This window comes from Actinia tenebrosa, unplaced genomic scaffold, assembly GCF_029948245.1.
Source record: "Actinia tenebrosa isolate PJP-AT-01 unplaced genomic scaffold, QUT_ActTen_1.0 PGA_scaffold12__29_contigs__length_12842862, whole genome shotgun sequence".
NCBI classification, from domain to species: domain Eukaryota; kingdom Metazoa; phylum Cnidaria; class Anthozoa; order Actiniaria; family Actiniidae; genus Actinia; species Actinia tenebrosa.
Genome location: NW_028292572.1, coordinates 5,036,378 through 5,050,158, shown reverse-complemented (window position 1 = coordinate 5,050,158; position 13,781 = coordinate 5,036,378). Strand labels below are relative to the sequence as shown.

General features: G+C 40.8%; 1 protein-coding gene across 4 annotated transcripts in view; it reads left to right on the top strand.

The window, feature by feature from the left end:
- LOC116299176 (cilia- and flagella-associated protein 46-like) overlaps window positions 1-13,781 on the top strand; it is a 107,674-nt gene that overhangs the window by 75,942 nt on the left and 17,951 nt on the right. For 3 of the 4 annotated variants that reach the window (XM_089028208.1, XM_089028207.1, XM_089028209.1), the window contains exons 51-58: window positions 9-185; window positions 1,127-1,227; window positions 2,059-2,144; window positions 2,573-2,763; window positions 2,849-2,902; window positions 3,955-4,031; window positions 6,584-6,741; window positions 7,861-7,961. In XM_089028208.1, the coding sequence (XP_088884334.1) occupies window positions 9-185; window positions 1,127-1,227; window positions 2,059-2,144; window positions 2,573-2,763; window positions 2,849-2,902; window positions 3,955-4,031; window positions 6,584-6,741; window positions 7,861-7,961 (945 nt within the window). The remainder of the gene's footprint in view (window positions 1-8; window positions 186-1,126; window positions 1,228-2,058; window positions 2,145-2,572; window positions 2,764-2,848; window positions 2,903-3,954; window positions 4,032-6,583; window positions 6,742-7,860; window positions 7,962-13,781) is intronic. The other variant, XR_016119439.1, reaches the window with a different exon arrangement.

Below are 13,781 nucleotides of genomic sequence, written 5' to 3'. Positions count from 1 at the left end.
GTTCACAGAGCTGCTATATGTCTCAGTGTTTAGAGAAGGTACTGTATCGTGCACAAGCAGACCCAGCCGTGTCTCGACTAGCAGCCTTATTGAGACAACGCAAGTTCTTCAGTACTGTCGACTATTTGACCGAACACTCGTCTGCTGTCGTATCTTTAAATCACAATAATCTTGGAGACTGTGAGGTAAATAACATTAATATCCTCTCAGTCTGGCGTTCGAAATAAATAAATAAATATTAATAATAAAATGAAATGGCATTTAGCACAGTGGCATTTCCGTCCTTTCGTCCACTGAATCCAATAGGAATCAGTTAAATCTGTTGACGTTTGTCGAGGGAGGACAACCGGAGAACACAGGGAGAACCAAGTAGCAACTCTATCTACATACTACACCGAGTTCTACTTTGTATGGGCAGTAGGGAGGGTCGTAAAATGGATTACAATCCCATCGAGGTAGGAATGGTTGGAGGGAAAAAAAGTGAGCATTTTTTAATTTAACTTGTTTAACTATTTGAAATATTACTGTGCTACGCGCCGTCCCGTCAACACTTCCACAAGCTAATTTTGATTTCTTTTTAACATCTTTTTGACAAGTTTTATTTGTGCTCTTTACTTCTAACCACTTTTCCTTACTTCAATGTTACGATAGAAATGATTATTATACGACACTCGATTTCCTGTGTATTACTACCATTTTTTTCGAATGCAATTACAGAGCGATAATACACGATCTGTGAACCGGTTTTCAATGGTTTTTCTTCTTTTTTTTGCTGTTGTAAGCGTGAGGAGAATTTCTCCTTTTCCTTTGTGCAGCTCACGTTAGCAGTTTGAGCTCGTGATTCAACCATCTGCGGGGCTCAAAAAATACGGCCGCTTTCACTCGTAAAATTAGCCGGCTGTAATACTCAACAAGCAGTGTAATAACATCTATATAATGGGAGGTTCTCACATATAACGTATTTCCCATTGTCTGGATGCGCTTTACATTCATGACCATATCGCTACATTGATGTACAAACTCCGTCTATCTTCCACCGCTTTTTCAGCGTCAAATCTCAAACTTTGCTCCAAGACATTTTGCTCAGTTCGTGTCATCGTGGTAATGTATGTGTGTCTTATTCCAGGCCTGGCGACGTTTATCTATCATGAAAAATCACTTGGAACTAACTAAAGAATTCTCTGTTACTAACTTACAGTTTGTAGTTCTGCAACACTCCCCTGACAGGTAAATGTGTTTTTAAAATACCATAGAATAGTAGTTTTAGGCCCCATCCACACGTATCCGGACATTTTTGTGTCCGCAAATTATTTTTTGCGGATACGAAAATGTTTGCGTCCACACGCAGCGTATTCGAATCGTTTTACCCGTCCACACGTATCCGTTTTCGTAAAATTTGCGGATACGTGTGGACGGGTCCTTAAAAGCTCATCCGTCGCGTAAATTTCCTCTCGGCCGTCATAATAGAGCGTTTTCACTCACGCGAGAAGGCAGCCATACTGGTGTACCAAACAATAGGAACTTTCTGCACAGTTTTTAAAATCCCTTTACAAAATCTCAAAGCCCAGGGTTTATAACCAGAATTGCATTAATATTTAACGATTATTCGCCGAAGGCGAAGTGAATATCGGGGAATAATAACCGAAACGTTGAGCTTTATTTTCCCGATATTCACTGAGCCTGAGGTGAATAATTGTTTTAGTGTAAATACAGAGGTGATTCTTTCAAAAAAAGAAAAAAAAGGAAGATAAAAGACACATTTAAAATTAGGAACAGAAACAAGACGGCTGGCCGCCATTTTGGATTATCGCTAGAGGTGATTGTCGTGTGATAATCTGAGTTTATCGACCAATCAGCGCGCGAGATTTTCAATAATCACCAGTGTATTTATAGTAACTTATAATTCCTGCTATAATGCTGCACTTTTTGCACTGTTGTGATAAAACAGCCCTATGCCCAGATAATATATAAAGGTGCTCCGTCCCACCCAATTGAGCTGCAGCACTCTTAGGCAATCATAGCCTCAACTTAATAGATGATATTGGTTGTTTGTTGAAGGCGATATCTGTATGGTGCTGTACTGGACAAAGGAAGGTCTGCTGTAGCAAGTGCTAAACCAGCCAAACAAGCAGGAGCTGTTCCAGGTCTGTAACATATGTACACACAGTGGATGGGCATGGGCATGGGCATGGGCATGGGCATGGGCATGGGCATGGGCATGGGCATGGGCATGGGCATGGGCATGGGCATGGGCATGGGCATGGGCATGGGCATGGGCATGGGCATGGCGATAAGCATGGGCATGGGGAGGGCGAGGGCGAGGGCGATGGCGATGGAAAGAGTGATGGGCATGGGCATGGGCAGGGGGATGGGTACAGGGATGGGGGGTAAATAGTATTTGCGTCACTTCTTGAGTCTTTCTAAAGATATTTTAGCCTATATTTTAGAAACGATTATCCGAGGGAAAAGGGATTGAAGTTAGTTTCAAAAACTCATCTCTTATATTTACAAGTTTAACACATTAAAGCATAATTTCGGGTATTGATTCCATGGTGGTGGATTGTGTTCACAGTACCCACGAAGGCTGTAGTAACCCGTGCTGAAGTAAATCCCAAAGATCTGGATGATTTGATCGAGGAGTTTAATCACTTCAAGTCTGACACCGCCACGGAACTAACAAGACGAAACTTTGTATGTCACCAACATGAACGGCAGCAAAAAATGCTTGATCGGGTAGAAGAGCATCCTACTAGTAACCAAGAGGTATAAGCATCTTTATCCGCATCAACAATAACTCTCTTATAGACGTATATGTATCGCATATTCATACTTTCATTTTTTCTTCTAGAGTAACAGCATCATGATCGATACAGCCCTGGAACACCAAGAAGCTAAGCTACAGGTACTAACAAACATCTTTCGGTTCCACGAACTATTTATTACTATTTATATGTAGGGCTTACAGGCTGATGTTTCTTTTTTTCGTTAGTTTTTTGTTGTTGTTTCTTTGTTTGTTTTTTTGTTTGTTTGTTCGTTTGTTTTTTGTTTGTTTGTTCGTTTGTTTTTTGTTTGTTCGTTTGTTTGTTCGTTTGTTTGTTTGTTTTTTTGTTGGTTGGTTTGTTTTTTGTTTGTTTGTTTGTTGGTTGGTTTGTTTTTTGTTTGTTTGTTCGTTGTTTGTTTGTTCGTTCGTTTGCTTGTTTGTTCGTTGTTTGTTTGTTTGTTTGTTTTTTTGTTTTGTTTGTTTGTTTGTTGGTTTGTTTTTTGTTTGTTTGTTCGTTGTTTGTTTGTTTGTTTGTTCGTTGTTTGTTTGTTTGTTTGTTCGTTCGTTTGTTTGCTTGTTTGTTTGTTTGTTGTTGTTTTCTTCCCGCCAAGTGCAGTACAGTGACAAAACACGGCCTTCATGTTGACAGTCACAGACCAAACAAGCACGAGCAAAAATAGCAATAGCACACTGTTAGAACTCTGAAAGGAATTAAATGTAAAACCAGATTCATTTTACGTTTTAAAGAATTTAAATGTCACCATTTTAATCAATAATATGCTTGAATTTTGGACAGTGCAGTAACGAAAATTAAATAGTACAATTTGATATTAGAGTGCAAACAATATAACCGAAACTTTAGTAATACTAAATAGCATAATTTCATGCAAATTCCATTGTTTTCTGTTGTTTAATTAGCACTATTTTGTACTAATTAGTAATTAGTGTTTCACGGATTAATTGTTTGCACTCTAGTAGAGTACAAACACTAAAAGTGTGCAACACTTTGCACTGTTTAGTAGTAAATAGTATTAATTAAACAATAGAAAACAATAGGATTAGCAAATTTTAGCAGTATTTAGTGGTATTTATGTAACACACTTATAGTGTTTGTGCTCTAATGTTTTTTTTATTGTTTTACTTTCTATTATTTTTTGAATTTGACTCTTATTAAATATATTCATTCTTTTCAGTCTCATTTTCAAGATGTTTTAGCGGCAATGGAAGCATACCTAGATCCAGTTCTTACTAAACTTTACCCTGCCTTGAAGTAAGTTGCCATAGATCACCTTAAAGCACCCTTTTATACCATTCAGGGTGTACCGTTTAAGAAATAAAACAGCTCCGTTCACTAATACAGCACAAGTCTCGAGCAATCAAAGCGCGCGTAGCGAGGTGTCTATATAATAAACCTCATTATTATATCGATATCGATGAAATACCAGGTTTTCTCTAGTGTCGAAAACTTGATATCTTTCACCAGTGGAAGATACCATATCTTTCACACGTGAAGATATCGTTGTTGAATCGGCTTGCTATTTTAATAAAGAATTTTTGAGCTTTTGTTTTATTTAAGTTTCATCGATATCTATATAATAAACAGAACGCCGCTTGGAGATACGAATTTTATCTTCTCGTGTTTAATTTAGATATCTCACTCTTTCGCTGCGCTCCCTCGTGAGATATCAATTGAACACTCGAAGATAAATTTCGTATCTCCGCGCGCCCATGTAATATCCTCTATTTATATTGCGCTTTATTTGTATCTTTTGACAAAAAATGAATTTAGTAAATTTTTAAAAAATTTTGAAATTAAAGTGTACGCAAAGTAAGTGTCTCACAAAATAAGTGTCGTACGGAAAATATACTAAGGGACCGTCAATCATCGATAAAATAAAGATATGAGCAAAGTAAGTGTCTCACAAAATAAGTGTCGTGCGGAAAATATACTAAGGGACCGTCAATCATCGATAAAATAAAGATATGAGCAAAGTAAGTGTCTCACAAAATAAGTGTCGTACGGAAAATATACTAAGGGACCGTCAATCATCGATAAAATAAAGACATGACTATTAAAAAGGGATAAATAGAGATTATCACATGTTAAGAACTTGATTTCGTTTTTATTCACGAGTTTTTCCGTATCATATCGCGAACGAGCGAGTTCTTAACATGTAATAATTTGTTTATTACACATTTACTCTTGACAACTATCGCTAGATTCTATAACATATCGCTTCCTTTTAGCTGGCACAGCAGGTTGAGCATTGTTGTTTATGTTGATCTCAATACTGCTTCCAGAAATCGTAGCATTAGAAAAAATGCTAGGTACACTACAAGTTGTAGTCGAAAAAGATGAAAATTGACCAACACTAGAAGACAAAATTACATCTGAACGTGATGATTTTTGAACACAGAGTTCTTTGGGCTGTGATTCAGAACTTATGATGGTACTTATCTGTTGAAGTTGTCGAGAGTTGAGAGACGAGTAGTTGTTTATGCTCTGAATGTTCTTGTGACCAGATATCTGCATGATTTGGTTTGGAGGAATATTATTATCATTCAGCTTCTGAAGCATAGTTTTACGTGCAGAGTGGTTGGTAAGATTGTTCTTCATGGGAAGTTCTGCATTTAAAGCCATTGTTTTCATGAATGAATACAATTTATTGATTCCAACAGGTGTTTTCTTGAACCAAGCCTGTGTCGCCTTTCTTTCTTTCACGTTGTTTACAGCTATGTAAAAGGGGGAATCGGCTGTATTGCATTCCTGTGGTCTTTTCAGAGCAAATTCTTTGTATAGTTTAACTGGACATCTTTCTTTTCTCTCGATTTCATACATTCTTGGTTTTACAGGACGAATATCTCTCGGGTTTTCGCCGGTTCTCGTTTTCGTTTGGCGTTCATTATATTCCAGGTATTCAAGCTCCTCACTTTCATCGTTCTTAAGCTGAATGTCTCCCCAACAAAGGTCTTTGTGTTCTTTTCCTCCTCTCATACCAAAGTGTAGAGTATTGTTAAGCCACAGGGTGTTTAACATAGCCTCTGGAGATCCACTTCCCAACTGACCTTTTCTGTATAACTCATCTATCTCCTGCTCAGTAATGGAGCGTGCAGCGTTTGGTTTGCCTCCTTTTCCTGAAGATTTGAGCTCTTTCTGCTTAGCCTTCAGCACTTCGCGAGTACCGGAAAACTCAACGGAGTTTATGAGGGAATACCCATATTTCTTTTTCCTCAGGTATCTCTCGATGCTTGCTATGATTGAGCGGAGAGAAGATGGCTCGTAGTTGGTTCCATCTTGCTTTCTTACTCCTAAAACAAACTCTTGCAAGTATGAATCCAGCTCTGTAGGAGTAATTTCTTCTGGTTCTCTATCAGTTTTGCGGCTTAAAAAAGCTTTTAACAATGCCATGTCTTGTTTCGTTTTTCTAGTTGTATTTTGGTTTTCATTCTCTTCCAAAAATTGGGAAATTCTATCTTCTGAAAAGATAACGAATCGAGGATTTGACTCATCCATCTTTGATTCATACGTCGAGAAAACGCCGCAAAGCTACCACATCTAGCGATGTGACGTCACTTGAATAGAACAAACAATGTGATTGGTTCAAGTAAAATATATCGCAAGATTTGATTGGACAGTTTACCGTGAAGTGATATCGTATAACTTCACTGATATGGTTTTTATTCACGGCTTTATTTCACGGATATCGAGCGTAAATGTGTAATAAAAGAAGTTAGCATCTCACAAAAAAGTACTGGCGCCTCCAGCATGCTTCTTCTCTTCTACTTGCATCATTTAACACCCATTTTCCCTCTTTCTTCTAGTGCAGAGTCCATGTCAGGCACGATCGTTTTGTTAGCCGACGACAAGCTGTTACTTCTTCCATTGGAATCTCTCAGCGCCTTTCTAACTCCTCGAGTGACGTCGCTTACCCGAGATTTCTCATTACAATTTCTTTATCACCGTTTTCATCAAAACGAAGGTAAAACAATGTAGTGGAAACTTATTGTTTAACTCCTTTGACGTGCTTGTTGGAATTTAAGAGGAAATTTTTTTCGATAATGAGCAATAATGGCAAAAAGCCAAAAACTAGACTTTCGTATGAGTTTTGATCCCAATTTTCGTTTTGGGTTAACACTCAAAACCTTTTTTTAAACAGTTAGAAACTGATGTGCTATGATCAAATGCCTGTTTGAAGCGGTATTTTCAATTGTACAAAGATGTTTTGTTGCATTTGTGTTAGAATATTGCTTTGTCAGGCTTTTTTATAGAAAATATATGGGAAATAAGCAAATGAAGGCCTAAACCTCATTTTCGAATAAAATTTTTGCTTTGGGTTAACACTTTGATTCCACTTTCATCGGTCACCTCCACTTCCAAACAAACTTTCTGAATAACAAGATTTTAGCCTTGTACAACAGCCTTTTTTCAAGAAAATAGTTTTTGCCGCTCACTGCTTGAATACGAAAAGAATTCTCTCTTTATTACAAATGATTTTGAAATACTAGTTTCGAAACAACATGGAAAGCTATTAGTAGGATGCTTTTTGTCCTCCAAATGTAGCTAACGGAAAGTGATTATCTGTTACTATCAAAAGTACGAAAGTAACAATAGTAGTATTTCTAATGTTGCAAGTATGTTTGGATTGTTTCAACAAACAATAAGATTGACCCCTTAGCCTCGCACTCGATTTAGAACCATTAGTATTTTCCTTTGCCGAGGTCCATGCCTCGGTTCATTGGTCGGTTCACAAAGCACTATAGTAAAAGTACCTTGTGTCCTTGATGGAATGCTTTTTATTGTATAAAATGCTCTGAACCCAGATGATTGAATATGTATCGAAGTATTAAGACCATTCGTGTGTATGTAATCCTGAGAAGGACGCTGAAGGTGACTTCCGCTCAGGTTGTCGAAACGTCAGTCACATTAAACAGTCCTTCTCAGGATTACATCCACCCGGATGATCATAATACTTCGATAAACATGGAATGCTTTTTGTTGGACTAGTGAACCAACATTACGAATGGAAAGGGTGAATATCACTGAGAAGAAATCTTTCATCCATAATTTGGATTTTTGTTTGCCTGTGTTTCACTTACAGAAAACGAACATAAAGGTGATGCGAAAAAAGGTGGAGGGAAAAAGGGGGACAAAAAACCAGAGAAGCCATCGACAGCCAAGTCAAAACCTAGTGATAAAAAGGTAATGAAAATAATGGTAATATTCTTAAAATATTAAGAAGCGAGGTGGAAAATTGACTATTTTCATTGCTCTTCCACTGTATATTTCTTTCTTTGCAATGTAACAATGTGTTTATCATCGTAATTTGATCTTTTCTTTTAGATCTCTAAGATATTTTATTATAATTTATCAATTAGTCAAAACTCAATGTTTAGAAATATCTTGTCGCTCAAACTATTCTTGCCATAAAAAAGGCAAAGCCATCATACTGTTAAATCAAACGGCTGACGTACGGCTTTGATTTGTTGTTGTTGCTGTTGTTGTTGTAGTAGTATAGGGGATGGGGGTTCCAGCGCAACGACCACCGGAGGATTACCCGTCTAAAGTACCCCCCTCGATTCGTACCGCTATTACCCGCATCCCGTGTTTATGTAAAATATGTTAGTCTATATATGGAGTGCGAAGAATGTAAGAGAACTTTTAAGAAAGAAGCGGATTTGAAAAAGCATTTGAAAATGAAGACGAAGTGTATGAGCAGTTATGATTGTGGATGTGGTAAGAAGTTTGAGACTAAGGTTAAATTGTTTTGGCATTGTCAGGACTGTGAGTACGACTACGACGACTTAAAAAGTGCTTGGTATTAGGTATAAAATATTTCCTATTATATAGATGGAATCCCAAAGCAACTTCAGCACGGTGTCAATACCCGGTAACGGTGAGATTGACGTTAGACAGTTTTGGCGTCAGTCAGAAAGGAAGGTTAAAAGGACTCTCCGAAAAGGTATAGAAGAATTAGGAGCCCTGAAAGCGAGCATAATGGTAGAAGTAAGTTTGTCAAAAGACGAGGTAATGACGACAGCAATGTTGCGATCAAAGTCGTTAGTGATATTAGAATCCACGAATCTGGATAGGTCACTCAGTGAAGCCTTAGAAGCAATAATGGAGTCGCTGTCTAACTACACGAAAGAAGGATCGGGTTGGACAGTAGAGGAGGTTGAAGGAATAGAGATAAGTATGGCCAGGTACGTACCCATACGAGGGGGGAGTTACGTACCGCTACCAACGTGGGTAGAAAGGAAGAAGGCTATTGTAAACGTGAAGAATGAAGACAATCGATGCTTTATGTGGGCAATCAGGTCTGCACTGTATCCAGCAGAGAAGGATCCCTGTAGGACAAGTAAGTATCCCACAGACGATTTAGAGTGGGATGGTGTGGAATTTCCCATGCAGTTGATAGACATCCCCATATTTGAGGAAATAAACGATCTAGCAATTAACGTTTACGGAGTCAGAGAGCAGACGATAGTACCGTTAGTTCTGTCAAAAAGTAAAGGAGAGCGCGTACATTTATTCTACCACGGCGGACACTACTCATGGGTTAAACACATTAGCAGACTATTCTACAGACATACTAAGCACAAAGGCAAAAAGTACTTCTGCGACTGCTGCTTGCTGTCATTTACATCCTTAAATGCCCTAAAGAAACACGATGAGATCTGCCGCGGAGTCGAAGAAGTGGCGCAACGGATCCAGATGCCCACCAACAAAGAGCTTTCATACGCAGACCATCAAAAGCAGATGCAAGTGCCTTACGTGATATATGCAGACTTTGAAGCGTTGATAACTAAGGAAGAGCAGAAAAGTGGTGCCACGAATAAGGTGGGATTACACGAGATCTGCTCCTTTGGTTACATAGTAGTCAGATCAGATGGTAAGGCCGACCCTCCTGTAATTTACCGAGGCAAGAACGCAGCTAATAAGTTCCTAGAAGCATTGCGAGAAGAGGAGGGGGAGATAAGAGAACAATTAAGACGTCCAAAGAAGATGGAATTTACCAAAGAGAACCAGGAGGCTTTTACCAAGGCAAAGAAATGCCACATTTGCCAACATACGCTTCTTCAGTTTGGAAGACGGGCCAAGAAAGCGTGGGACGAAGATGGAAAGTATCTAGGAGAAGCTCATTTCAAATGCGGGAAGTATGCTAAGAAGGGTGAGAAGCCGGGAAAGCCCTCCACGCATTGCATTCACTGCCACAAAGCATTCGTCGAGGATTTCTATGTGGATAAGGTTAGAGATCACTGCCACATCACGGGTAAATACAGAGGTGCGGCTCATTGGAAATGCAATATAAACTTCAAAGTAGACCCAGAAATGGAAATACCCGTATTCTTTCACAATTTAAGAGGTTACGACAGTCACTTACTTTTACAAGGAACGGACGGCTCCGAAGTAAAGTGCATACCCAACAACAAAGAAAGGTACATGTCCGTAACCGTAGGCAAGCTGAAGTTCTTAGACTCGCAGCAGTTCATGGCGGACTCCTTAGCAAACTTGGTTAAATACAACACGGAGTTCCCCATTTCCAGTCAATACGGCGCGGAAAGGAAAGGAGTCTACCCATACGAATACATGGATTCCTGGGAGCGATTCGAAGAACCCCTACCACCCAAAGAGAGATTCTACAGCACCCTAAACGAGTCCGGCATAAAGGATGAGGAGTACCAGCATGCGTTAGACGTGTGGGAAAAGTACTCCTGTGAGAACATGGGGGACTACCACGACATCTACCTAAGGTCTGACGTAGTGCTGCTTGCAGATGTTTTCCAAAGCTTCAGAAAGATGGCTATGGAATATTACGGATTGGATCCCGCTAATTTCTACACGGCTCCTGGGCTCAGCTGGAGTGCTTTGTTAAAGAAGACAAATGCGCAGTTGGATCTCCTAACGGAGTACGACATGTATCGGTTTATGGAAGACGGTATTCGTGGCGGCGTATGCGGACCCAGCCGACGTTACGCCCGCGCAAACAACCCCTTAGTAGAGCACGACCCAGAGAAACCAACCACATACATTTACTACCTGGATGCGAATAACCTTTATGGTTGGGCAATGTCACAGTACCTACCTGTGAGAGACTTCGAATGGGATCCAGTGAAGCCGATAGACTTCTACATGCAGGTAGGAAAGGAGGAAGACAAGGGTTACGTTTTAGAAGTGGATCTGGAGTACCCAGAGCGCCTGCACGACGCACACGATGAGTTCCCCTTAGCACCAGAAGCGATAGAGATACCATTTAAGCAGCTAAGTCCGCTGCAGAGGGAAATGTGCCCTGGTTACAAACCGTACAGGAAGCTAACGATGAACCTGATGGACAAGCGAAAGTACGTGGTGCATTACCGCAACCTGCAGTTCTATGTGCGCCACGGCTTACGCGTGAAGAAGATCCACCGCGTTTTGAAGTTCACGCAGGAACCCTGGATGCGCCCCTACATTGACTTCAACACGCAAAAGCGTACCGCAGCGAAAAATGACTTCGAGAAAAACCTCTTCAAACTGATGAACAACAGCGTGTTCGGAAAGACAATGGAGAACATCCGCAAGCGCGTAAGCATAAAGATAGCCAGCACCAGAGAGGAAGCAGAAGCATACGTGTCACAGCCTGGATTCGTTAGATACGTAGAAATGTTAAACTTCTACGTGATTCACATGAAGAAAGCGAATTTATTCCTGAATAAACCCGTATACACGGGGTTTACAGTGTTAGACCTATCAAAGCTGCTCATGTATGAGTTTTACTACGACAAGCTTAAGCCAAAGTACGGAGACCGCTGTCGCCTCCTGTACACAGACACCGACTCCCTAATTCTAGAAGTGCAAACGGAAGACGTTTACAAAGACTGCCTCCCCGATATAGACGAGTACGACACCAGCGGTTACCCGAAGGAGCACTTCCTTTACTCTGCGAAGAATAAGAAGGTAATTGGGAAGATGAAAGACGAAATGTTAGGAAAACCCATCGTGGAATACGTGGGTCTGAAACCAAAGATGTACAGCGTGCTAAAGTTAGACGGCGTAGAAAAGAAAGCTAAAGGCGTAAAAAAGTATGTGGTTAAGAAGGACATTACGCACGAGTCCTACCTCAACGTATTACGAACACGCAAGGAACAGCGGCATAAGATGAACAGCCTGCGCAGCTATGGTCATCAGATACATAACGTCACGCAGGAGAAGGTGTCACTGTCTGCATTTGACGGTAAGCGATGGATGTGTGATGACGGAGTGCATACGATAGCATTCGGACATCACACGATAAGCAGTTCTTCTTTGACGAACCCACGAGTGGGACCATCATGAAGATAATACAAGATGGGCTGACCCTTCTTAGCTATCGCACTTCGGATCTGGTAAGTTTCCAAAGACCAATTAGGATCCGTAGCTCTTTTGGATCCTCCTTCTAATTCACCCGGCTCATAGAGATATCGAACCGTGACATTACCTAATTTCTTTTCATGGGGGAAGACCGCCCTCGAACTTCTGATGAAGGACTTGTGTTCCACGTGTTTCTTTTTTATGGCATCCCTGGGTTTCATTCCCGTAGCCCTGGCCGCCTCGTTGTTCGAAGCTGCGACGACCTGGGGGAGCCTCTGAGTCCATTCCCTATTGCGTTTGGAGGGATCTTCCAGCTCTTTCCAATACTGGTATCCAAAGAGACGCTCGGCCAGGGTCTTATTGAATCTTTCGACAATGCTTTGACCCCTGTGGTACTCTGCTTTAGCTCTTCTAATCTTAGTGTCGTGGTCTTTCAGGGTCTTGGTAACCACGCCCATAAACTCCGTCCCCGCATCCACTTGCAGCAGCTTAGGCCATTTCAAGACGCGCTTATAAACCCTACCTAGGGCTTCTGCGACTTCCCCAGAATCCTTGCTGGTTATAGGTTCGGCGTCCTTGTATCTGCTTGCGATATCGACTACGGTCAAAGCGTACCTATAGGTCTTTTTTCTCACCTTATCGTGCGGTAAGAAAAGCAAATCCGCCTGATGAACTTCATTGGGGGTATTTACGGTGAAGCTGGGCCTGGGAATGTACTTAGGCACGGGAAGATAAACCTGCCAGAGGGTTTGTTTTTTCAACCAGTTCTTAGCCGTTTCGTCTGATACCCTGGCCGCGGCTGCGAGTTTCTTGATAGCTGACGCTCCTCTCCAATAGCCTTCCGGCCCATAGTAAATCCTTTTAAGTTTGTCCTCTACGCGGCCCATTATATGAATTCCAAAACAAGATTGATCTTACGTCCGTTAAAATCCACCGTCTTTCCGTCCACTTTAATGGTGATGTTTATGCTTTCTACCAAATTAGACAAGTCATAGCTCAAAGAAATGGGAGTGTATTCCACTGGGTCAAATGGATTACCTTGGGGCAGAAACTTGGACATAAGAGAAGACTTTTCTCCATTGTTGTAACTATGAACCAAGTCGCAATAGACTTCGTAAGAGGATGCGACTTTCCATTTCACATCATATGTATTGCCGCTATTTATTGTGGTACTAGTAAGGCCCAGGAGTTCTACCAATGAACTGTCCTTTAAATTAGCGCTTCCACTATTTTTCTTGAATTTCATTTCATGGGGTAATCCTGTGGTAAGAGTATATCCGTGCTTTGCTAGCTCCTTAGCCAGTGTTATAGGGGTGTAATGGGAATCTGGTATTTTTGGTTTGGTGCCGGAAGTTCCGATGACAAAGCCATTAATTAAATTATACCAAGAATTGTACAAAGAGCAACTAACCAACCGAACCCTTTCCGCGCGGATGGGAGGATTCAGACAAGTGGTAAAGTTATTCTTGTCGCTTTCCAAAAAGACGATCATTATATTAGATACGCCAAGGCCACGCCTCCTGCCAGCCCTGCGACTCCTACAAAGACCAACTCATTGTCTTTTTGTTTCTTAGAAGGCTGGTAGTAATTCTTGAACTGAGGCTTTCTTAACCCCGTTAATGCCGCGGGGTGTGCTTGCGCATAAAGTTTGAAGGCGTAGTCTGTGTTTTCGAAGTTCTTATCCGCCTGCAT